This window comes from Gadus chalcogrammus, chromosome 1, assembly GCF_026213295.1.
Source record: "Gadus chalcogrammus isolate NIFS_2021 chromosome 1, NIFS_Gcha_1.0, whole genome shotgun sequence".
Lineage (NCBI taxonomy): Eukaryota > Metazoa > Chordata > Actinopteri > Gadiformes > Gadidae > Gadus > Gadus chalcogrammus.
The window spans coordinates 4,931,050-4,941,972 of record NC_079412.1 but is presented as its reverse complement, the minus strand read 5'-3'; the positions used below and the strand labels follow the sequence as shown (position 1 = coordinate 4,941,972).

At 48.3% G+C, this 10,923-nt stretch overlaps 2 protein-coding genes across 2 annotated transcripts; both read right to left on the bottom strand.

The window, feature by feature from the left end:
• On the bottom strand, positions 1 to 1,779 carry LOC130390594 (transcription factor 15-like). The gene is made up of 2 exons (XM_056600644.1): positions 1,153 to 1,779; positions 1 to 667 (listed from the first exon to the last, which is right to left on the bottom strand). The coding sequence occupies exons 1-2, from the start codon at positions 1,630 to 1,632 to the stop codon at positions 602 to 604; spliced, it is 546 nt and encodes a 181-aa protein (XP_056456619.1). The 5' UTR covers positions 1,633 to 1,779; the 3' UTR covers positions 1 to 601.
• Positions 1,780 to 6,958: 5,179 nt separating this feature from the next.
• LOC130371078 (transcriptional repressor scratch 1-like) lies at positions 6,959 to 10,135 on the bottom strand. Its single transcript, XM_056576748.1, has 3 exons — positions 9,988 to 10,135; positions 7,627 to 7,851; positions 6,959 to 7,590 (listed from the first exon to the last, which is right to left on the bottom strand). The coding sequence occupies exons 1-3, from the start codon at positions 10,133 to 10,135 to the stop codon at positions 6,959 to 6,961; spliced, it is 1,005 nt and encodes a 334-aa protein (XP_056432723.1).
• Positions 10,136 to 10,923: the final 788 nt, after the last annotated feature.

The following is a 10,923-nucleotide window of genomic DNA, read 5'->3' as shown; positions in this document are numbered from 1 at the left end:
ATATCTTTTGGAATCTTGTTCGATGTCATTTATAATTGCAATGTAAAATCTGTTTTCATGAGTAAAGAAAAGCCTGACCTTTATCCTTTAAAATGATTACAATTTAATAATGTAGCTCTGTAGTGCACAAACAACACATGGTCGGCCATCTCAATACACAACAGTTGTCGTACCGGGCCCAGTTCAGTTTACCATGCCTGACCACAAAGTAACCGGAACCGAGCAAACTACTTGCCAACATATTTTATATTTAAAATATATTTATTTGAAAGGAAAAATAAAAATAAATGAAAAAATAAAGCAACAACCAGCAGTTCGGTTTTTGAAATAGATCACACCGATCACTGTTGAAGAAAACACAACAGAATCTATGTGGGAATAGTCTTTGTTTTGGTTTTCATGTCCCTTAAAATCTGTGGTTTCCCCCACTGTCTGTTTGGCTCGGCAAAGATATTCTTTGATTGCCAAAATCATCCCAGTTTTCCGGTTGTGTTAATTTCAGGCCAACGATCGAAGTGCCTTCCATCATGATGGATGGTCTGTGGTCCGAGAGGACAGGGTAACGGTGGAGGGTCTGAAGAAGGGTTTTCCAAAACAGGGTTCACCGCCGACTCAGTCGTAGTGTGTTGCCTCTGTGCATCTTCACACAGTCTCTTCTGTCTTTGACCTGAGGACAAAGCAGAACAGGCTCATCAGTCCTCTTGTGTCTTTATAGGAACACCACTATGTTATTATAAAATGAATTAAACAGGTTTACATTCGGAAATTCTTCAATTCACAAAAAGGCATAGACTAGACATAGATATAGCCTTAATCCATAGTTCAAGTAGCCTACTTGCTGTCCTATGAGGATATGCAATACAACCCAGTGCAATAGAAAGTCATGTGAACAGAATGATGAAGACGCAAATTCAAATCCACAGAGCAACATGTCTTCTTATAATATTTAAATAATTTGTTTCTCTATGGGTAACACTTATATAAGACTATACTTACACAATCAAACAGTACAATTTGGCCTCATACAAGAACGCATGAAAAAAATTATTGTAAAATGTATTTATTTATCTGTCGAGACCAAATACAATGAAGGTTTAAAATGTATCCACAATTTTTTTTCAATTTTTTTTCTATTTATCATTTATAGCTCACCATTTTCCGCTGGTTGCTCAGACAGAAGGTGCAGATGGCTCTGGGGTGTTTGCGCCCACCGTCACCTCCCTGGAGCACCGCGCTCAGACACGGCTCACCGTCCCCCAGCAGCAGCACGTTGGCCAGGTGCGAGATGTAACTAGACGCCAAGCGCAGAGTCTCGATCTTGGAGAGCTTTCTGTCCACCGGCTCGGTGGGGATGAGAGTCCGCAACGCGGTAAACGCTCCGTTGACATTCTGGGTACGGTCGCGCTCCCGCGCATTGGCCGCGTTGCGCTGCTTCACCACCACGCCACCGCCCAGCGCGCGCGCCACGCGGCGGTGCGCCTCCGTCTCCTCCGAGCAGCAGCCGTAGCTCCGGTCCGAGCTGCTGCCGTCGCTCTCGCTGCGGTCCTCGTCCTCATCGTCCGACAACACGTTTACATCAGCGTGGTAAGAGAAGGCGTGCGTCGACACCGGCCTCAACATGGTGAAAGCCATTTTTGGTTGGGTTGTGTTTCGTTTGTAATCCGGTTGTTGCAAAACTGCATGCAGGCCGAGTAGAAAAAAAGTATAGAAAACTCCCCCTCCTGTCGTTCTGTTGACACATGGGACTGTCCAGTATGCGGCTCTGCATCTCTGGGAGCCTCTTATAGCAGCACCAGTAGCCCCTCAGCTGGGAGGGGAGGGGAGGGTCGTGGAGGACATGCTGGGAATATCCCGGCCCCCAAAAGTTGTCAGAGAATGATTGACCTTCACCTTCTGCGATAATAGCCAACCTGCCGCAATAAATAGCTAAAACAGTCAGATCGAAGCAAATCTGAGTGGGTATTTTGTATTTGTATTTGTTTTTCACGTTTTGTGTGTGTGCAGTTCTTAGTGTTGTGTCTATGTGTTATTTTAATTATTTTAATCCATGCTATTTCTGATGACATGCTTCAAGCTAACAACAGTTATGAATGGTATCTTCTCCACGTAATCGACAACACCTTATAAGGTTTTATGATTTTGTAGGTAAGTTAAAGACTACAAAAATGGCCACTTAGCCATTTCCGGCAAAGCCAAGACAGATCAAAGATTTACCTGGGTAAAGAAGAAAAAGTAGGCGAGGTTTATTTACCATTCTGCCCACTTCCAATATGAACTGTTGTGTTACCGGTATTCGGGAGTTGCTTCATGAACCACCTCCAGAACACAAGCTTGTTTACCTTGTGTCTCTGTTAAAATAAACCACATGTTGAACATTTGCCACTCTCCGAGTCATACCTAGCCCGAGACGACCACAACTAAAAGCTAAATATTTTTTCATCACTTAACAAACTGAAAAGGAATGTCACGATACATTAGCAAATTGAATTGGGTCACTTTGAAATAATAGGTCTATGGTGACACTGATAAGAGAAGGCATCACGTTGGAACCTTTCTCTTTCTCTCTCCTGTTCAACCAGGGCTCACCTCTACCTGATGCTCCCCACCGTGTCTCTCATAGACGCTGCCAGAGGAGGTGAGGAGAAAGTCACTTTTGCTGTGGAAACGTAGCAAATGGCTTCCAGATTGACTGGGGTTGTGGATAGAAGGTCCAGTAAAAAAAGAGAGAGAGAGAGAGAGAGAGAGAGAGAGAGAGAGAGAGAGGAGAGAGAGAGAGAGAGAGAGAGGCAGAGAGAAAGTGAGTGCAGAGAGTCACCAAAGGTGCCAATTTTCACAAACACCCCAACACACACTCGAACACACACAACACAACAGGGGGGGGTCACAGGCCTGGAGTGCCCCCCCCCCCGCTGACTCAGCTGTACCAACAACAGTGACCTGGGCTCAGGACGGGCTCATAAAGAGGAGGACACAGTGGGGTGTTTAGCGCGCCCAGCCGCTCAGCAACACGACACTGTGGCGCTCTGCTGCCCTTGGGACCCACCCTCCGTCCACCCTCCTCCACCCTCCCTCCTCCACCCTCCCTCACCCACCCCCCTCCACCCAGCAGACCCCACGGCCTGGAGCCGTAAACCCCTCTGCACTCGGCCACTGCCCACTAGCCCTCCGCCCAGCACACGTCACAGTGGAGGAATGCCATTAAACACCCTGTGGAGGGGATAACAACTGATGGAGTGTGTGTGTGTGTGTGTGTGGGTCTGTGCCTGTGTGTGATTGTGTGTGCATTGGTGTACGTGCATGTGTATTTGTGTGTTTGCGCGTTTGTGCATGCATCTACATGCATGTGTTTTTGTGTGCATCTGTGTGTGTGTACGTGTGGGCCTGTACGTGTTTGTATGTGTTTGTGTGTGCATGTAAGCGTATGTGTGTGTGTGTGTGTGTGTGTGTGTGTTTGTTCACAAGATGAGAAACAACGTGAAGAGCAGAGAGGGACACAGGTGATTAGGGGGACCCAGGTGACGAGGGACACAGCAGATTGGGACACAGCAGAGAGGGACACAGGTGACGAGGGACACAGGTGATGAGGAACACAGGTGATGAGGGACACAGGTGATGAGGAACACAGGTGACGAGGGACACAGCAGACAAGGGACACAGAAGACAAGGGACACAGGCCGGTGGGTTTGACAAGCTAAGGAATCATGAGCACTGTTTTGTTGCCTTACCACCCTGTGAATCTGGGCTCCTACACCACCAGAGTTGTACCGAATAGTTCTGGAAAACTAAGTTGTGTTTTATATTACTTACTTCCACATCACAACGAACATCTTTTCAGTCAAACACAGTATAGACCTTTGGCATGTGCTAACTAATCTACTACTATTGGCATGTTCAAATTAACCTCAGTGTGTTTTTGAAATCCTGCAATGATTTCAGACCCATGCATAATCCATTGTTTAGACCTACCCAATATGAGGGATTACAGTTAAGAATATATATTCAAATTAAAATAAATGATGATTGACTTTTGGTTTTAGGCTTATCTACGTAATATACCGATATTTATGCAGCAGGCCTGAATTGCTATTCCCAGCAGAGAATATCGACAATTTGAAGCAAAGCAAGTTAGAGCCCTTACAGTAGCAAGACTATAATCTTTCAGTTGACCCTGTTGCGTGACCCAAGATAAAGCCCGATCTCCCCCCCCCCCCCACACACCAGCAGACACTGATCAACTTACACCGGCTCTCTACGATCTGAGCAAACAGGTGGCCTCGTCCGTCTGTCTGTTCACCCTCGGTTCAAAAGTTTAACAAATGGTTGCAGCCCCATACTCTCCCCCCCTCCTCACCTCTGGTTGGAAGCGTATCTCAGACCTATCTCCAAAAAACGCTTGACCGCTGAAGCCAAAGGATCCGGGGGTCTGGTTTATTAGTCGTCATCATAATGGGATCCTTCAGGCCAGAGTGTGAGAATGACCCACATGGCTCCATTTTGGGTTCAACGTGTAGTTGTAATGGGAGACATCAGAGCCAAAGTCAACATCTCAGAGCCGGCTTTAGACCAGGAGGACGCGAGCAGCAGGTGCGTGGTGTTCTCCTAGCGGATGAGCTGCTGTGTTATCTTCCTCCCTGAAGACTGCCCCCCCTCCCTTGGGACCCCCCCACCCCCCCCACCCCCCATCTCCTCCCAACCCCCAAAGGATCCACAGCAACCCCAGCGCCGTCACCACAGGAAGTCTACTCGCACGCGATGATACATCTTCACCAATTGCAAATAATGTTTTTTTTTTACTTTTATTTTCCTCCACAGCTGCAGAGCTCCAACAGCTCCCGTTCCACCCTCTTCCTTCTCTGCGTCACCTGGGATCACATCCCAGCCCCTCACGTTAACCCCTCAGCGGCTTACACTGGAGCTCTTGCCAGTGTCTCAATGTCTAAAGGGTAAGGCCATGTTGTGTGTCACACAGGCACACAGTCACTACTAATGATTCATAACATTTCTGATTCCTCTATGGATCCATTCCCTTTTCTATCAATCATTATGTTAATGTTATCATCAATTACCCTTTTTATGGGCTTTTAGTTACCAGAGACCAACCGTATCTTACATATGCTTGCTTATTCTGAACAGAAGCCACAAAAAAATGAACAATTAAATTTCAAAGATAAGTGAATTACCAACTTACTTCTGGAATTTTGTAATCTTTAATAGAGAACATCATTCACATGTTTTGACTGATCTAACTTGTAATTGCTACAAATTCAGTTGATTGTCCCAGGAATAACACAACACTGTGTACCAACACACGGATACACGGTGCCTGTCTTTGTTGGCTTAGCCGCAGTCACTCATGCATGCGTGAGTACATGTGTTTTCCATGAATTGCATTGCATTGTGTCTGAAAATAGTATTTCCCCATCTCCCCAGTCGTCCACAGAGTTGCATAGTTGCTTATCCCCTGAGGGCCGATGTGGCTGGGGGCCAGGTTGAACCAGGGGCCCGGGTTCTCATGACACCTGACCCAAAGAACATCCTGCCTGCTCTACAGAGGGGCCAGAATGGGTGCCAGTAGAGGACGCCTGCACACCCAGAACAGGTGTGAGCCGAGATACTGTCCTGCACTATGGGACCTGCCAAGGTGGGCCCATGTCTTAATGCCGGAAGTTTAGAGCTACAATGGCAATTTGTCTTTGCTGCGGGAATTGAGTGAAGGATTTGAGTGAAGTTGAGCTTACATTTTCTACATTATGTTATAATGTGTTAAGTAGAGTATCAATATTGTTTTTGCATGCAAAAATTAAGATCTGATAGTAATATATTAGGTCTGACATGTTTATGTTTACGTGTGAAATTGGTTGAAGATAGTTATCAGGTAGGCTGAGGTAGATGGAAGAAGCAATACAGGATCCGATTGCCTACTGTTGATTTCCAGCATTCACATGTAATTAGCATCCCATTGTTTTATAACTAGACTGAGGTTATTCTGGAGCTCAGAAGTGGTTTCAGGTTTGGCTCCCCCTGTCGGCCACAAGATGACGTGCAGTTATAAACCAGCCAGTTATTATTTCATAAAGAATCTTTTGATAAAAGATGTATTTTGTCGAAAGATATCCTTGGAAACTTTCTTTAGGATATAGTCTATGACGGTAACATATTGTGAAAAATGAAATGCTAGGTGGGTGGGTTATAGATAGGTACAGAGACAATGAAGAAAACAATCTTGTTTAATAAATATGAAGAATTACAATTTGACTAAATTCTAAATCAAGTATAAATTGTCTTTTAACTCGACAGGTAGTTCAGAGCTAGCTGCTTCAATAAAACAATATTTCATCTTGTGCATAGATTCATAGGGCAAAAAACACTTTTCGGTAATTATTTAAATGTTCTTTATCATAATCATCACCAAATTGAAGGAATACTCTGTTTCAGAAATATATTAGCTTTTCCCTTCTGTTCTTAACAAAAAAAAATCAAATTATGTTTCTTATAAATACATGTGAAATTCAGAAATGCATAAACAATAAATAAACATCTAAATTCGTCAATGAATACTTAAATAACTTAATAAATACAAAATTAATTAGGCATAAATTAGCAAGTGTCTGAAATAATTTAAGAGCTAGGTGGAATACAAAATAATACTGAAATGCAAATTATTGCAATTGAATTAATACAAACAATATAAAAATATTCATGTGTGTGTTCAATACTTCGTAATGAATTCACACTACCTATTTGAATTCGAAACAATACCATCATGTCGAGATTATTGCTGCTCTCAGAAGGCAGGAAGAGTTAGAAAAAAGCATGCATGTGGGCATCGATAAGCGCAGCAAGCGACCGGCGGGTCTGAGGGCCTCTCCCGGCCTCGCCGCCTCGCCGCCTCGCTCAGGTCATTTCGCTCCTAAAAAAAAAAGTTTTACAGAACGGGTGAAGCGGGCGCGCTCTGACGTCAGTCCTCGGAGCCGCACTCCTCCGGCGTGCCGTCGCTCTTGTAGCAGGCCGACTCGTAGTGCTTGTTCAGGTAGGACTTGAGCGCAAAGCTCTTGTGGCAGCGCTTGCAGGCATAGTGCTTGAAGGCGGAGTGCGTCTGCATGTGGGCGCGCAGGTTGGAGCGGTCGGCGAAGGCCTTCCCGCAGTGGGCGCACGCGAAGGGCTTCTCGCCGGTGTGCGAGCGCATGTGGCCCTGCAGCAGCCAGGGCCGGCTGAAGGCCTTGCCGCACACGCCGCACTCGTGACGCAGGTCGTGGGTCAGCATGTGCATGGCCAGCGCGGGCATGGAGACGTAGGCCTTGTGGCAGGTGGGGCACTGCCGGGCCTGCTGGCCGTCCAGGCTGCGGTGCGTCTGCTTGTGGCGGCTCAGGTTGGACGAGGTGGCGTAGGACTTGCCGCACTCGCCGCACGCGTGCCGACCCTTGGCCCGGCCGCACTTAACGTGGGCGTGGCCGGCGGGGCGGGGCTCCGCCTCCTCCTCCTCCTCCTCCTCCTCGGCGTCCTCGTCCAACGGGCGGCCTCCCTTGCGAAGACAGCGCTGCTTGACCTGGCGGCGGCGGGAGCGCCCGTCAGAGACCAGGAGGCCGTCACCTAGGCAACCAGCCGCCTCGGCGTCCAACGAGAGGCTGCTGCTACCGCCGCCGTCGGAGTCCGGGGTGGCGCTGGAGACGGGGCTGTCGGGGTCCTCCATGTCGTGGTCCGAGAAGTCCTCCCCGCCGCTGCCCCCTCCGACGACCCCCCCCCCCCCAGGGGAGTAGGGCGGCCCGGAGGCCAGGCCGGCCGACCTCTGCCTGGAGGTACCCTCCTTGGGGCCCGGGCACACCGAGGGGATGATGTAGTCATGGATGTAGCCTGTGGAGGGAAGGAAGAGCCATGTCATACAACAGCGTGGACAGGAGCTCTCTGGCCCCACACAGGGACATGGTAGCGATAGAGTTCAACTGCACCGTCACCCTGGGACTGCGATGCAGTTTGCTGTGATGGAAGGTTGTTGTTCGGGTTCTTCTATGTATAAGTTCTGCGAATCGAAACTCAAGGTTGATAAGTGATCTTGATATACACTCGGGTTGGATCAATATGAAACAGTATACAGGAAACCATTTGTAAGTGGCAGGTGGGGCGTGCTTTTGCAGATTAAATATTAATGGCGTGTGCAGGGCGCTCAAACAGCCACAACAAAAAGCACAGTCGTTCCTCTCTCTCATCTAACAGAACAGTGCACCTCATCCATGATGCAGGGCAGCGCAGCCCAAACACTGATAACCTAGTAGTGAAATACCGCATTAAAAGACTAAATGGCTTTAATCTGATCCTCCTCCATACACAGCATCAGAGTGTGTGTTTCATTCAATGAGCATGAGTATGGTAATGGGCCAGAGTGACAGGTGGGATGTGATTTGGTGATGGAAAGAGAGGGAGGGGATTGGGTGGGAGTGTGATCTTGATCTCAAATAGTATATTGTTGCCTTCCCCCCCCCCACACACACACACACACAAACACACAAAGGGAGCCAGACAGCTGGCATCCTAAATCTGGGGACAAATGATCCAACCCAAGCTCAAGCTCTGTGAGAGTCGTGCGCATATGTGTGGGTGTGTGTGTGTGTGTGTGTGTGTGTGTATGTGCGCGCTTGCGTGTTTGTGGGTGTGTCTGCCCAACTGCAGAATCTGCAGCAGCTGAGTAGGACCGTCTTATGAAGCTAGATTGTTCCCTAGATTGCACCCCCTAGAGACACACGCACATACAGACACCCACACACCCACACACACACACACACACACCCACAGCCCCACCCCAGGCCTGTGGACGTGGTTTACAGCTGAGAGTGTGTACGGTCTATGAATGCGTTGCTCATGTTGCGTTTTATTGAATTACCTGCAGCACTCTAGACTTCCAGTCAATACCCATTCTCTCTCTCCCTGGTGCTCTCTCTCTCTGTCTCTCGCCATATCCTCATCACTCAAAAGGAAAGAGACCAAAGAATTGCCCCTGCTCCATCACCTGCTCCTGTCGCCACATGTGTATTGTGTTGCTGCAATCCTAGCCCTCCTGGCTGTCTCACATCCTGTAGGATGAGACGGTAGAGAGAGAGAGAGAGAGAGAGAGAGAGAGAGAGAGAGAGAGAGAGAGAGAGAGAGAGAGAGAGAGAGAGAGAGAGATAGATGGAAGGTGGGGGCGAATGGGTGATGATAACAGAGACTCAAGGGCAACTTCCCCATCTAAGGACAAACAGGTCTCTAGTGGCGATCTGCTCTCCTCTCCCCCTTCTTCATCCTGTTCTCTCTGCTGCTCTCACTCTCCCCATCACCTCTCCAACGTCCATCCCCTCCAACCCACATCAGCTCCAGCACCATGTGTCCTTGTGTATATATCCTGTGTATATATCTCTGTGCATGTACACAATGGCATTGGAGCCTGTGTGGGTCTGCGGCCAAATGATCTCTGCTGCTAAGCTGATTGGGAGGCTGTGACCTGAATACTATCCAGTCCCCCGGTGGACTTAGGAAGCAAAAGTACACCAGGCAGAGGGTTCAGCAAACGTGTGTGTATGTGTGTGTGTGTGTGTGTGTGTGTGTGTGTGTGTGTGTGTGTGTGTGTGTGTGTGTGTGTGTGTGTGTGTGCATAAGTGATGGTAGTGAGGGTGGGAGGGGGGAAGGGTGAGGAGAGAGGGGGGGGGTGGGGTTTACACACAGGGTTTAAAGGGGTCCGGGGTCACAAAGGAGGATTGAGTCCCACAACAACAATGCAACCCTTCTGTTGGAGTTGTCCTTTTCCCCGTTATTTCTGATCCTGCATCCTGACCCACTTCAACATTCAAATGTGGATTTTCTGCACCTAAAATCCCATCCCATCAGTGATGTTCCAAAGGCAGCCGAACACCGGAGCGCACCATAACAGCACACACCGTAGCAGAACAATGGAGGCAGAGCCGGCCACACAAAAACACACACCAACTCATATACACACTGGAAGCGATGTTGACTCACCATTTTCACTCAAACGGACCGCCAAGTTGGCAGCGGACTCCCGGATGGCGTATGTCACCGTGTAAGATCCCTCCGACTCCTGAGCGTAGTAGTTTGAAAAGGAGGCATCGTGGACTTTCAACTGTTTCACCAAGAAAGAGCGCGGCATGGCTGATGACCGGTTAGGACCGACGCTGCATGGGACAAAAATAGTAAAACAAAAACCTGACTTGCACGCTTTACTGGTTGTTTCAAAAAGGCCAGCACTTTCAGCCCAAAAAAACGTGCAACCAAAAAATGGATGCCGAGGTTATAAACAATGTTTTTTTCTTCTTTTCCCAATCTCCTCTGTCAATGAGGCAAAGGAACAACAGAGTCAGAAAGAAAGAGAGAGTGAAAAAGAGAGTGAACACAAGAGAAGGAGAGGACAGGCCAGATGGAGAGGCAGCCAGCAGAAAGAAATAAAGAAAGTGGCAGAGAAAGAGAGAGAGAGCGAGAGAGGCAGAGTGATGGAAACGGGCTTCAGACTAGCTGAGCTCAGCACTCTGTCCTCTTATATAGACGGGGCTGGAGCCCCTTTAGAATCAGGTGGTGCTGTGGAGGAGGAGGCTGCTTAACATTAATCCATCAAACATCCCCGGGGACAAACATCAAATTACCACGAGCCGTCTGTGCAACCGCCGCCCCTCCTCCCACACCGACCGCACGCCACCGTGCACCCTCTCTCCCCCACACACACACACACGCGCACACACTCCAACACACAGAATGAAAGGAGTGCTCGTGCATACACATGCACATTCACACACACACACACACACACACACACACACACACACACACACACACACACACACACACACACACACACACACGCACACACACACAAATACACACACAGCCCACCCGCTTCCCCCCCTCCCTCTCACTCTCTCTCTCTCTCTCTTTCTCTCTCTC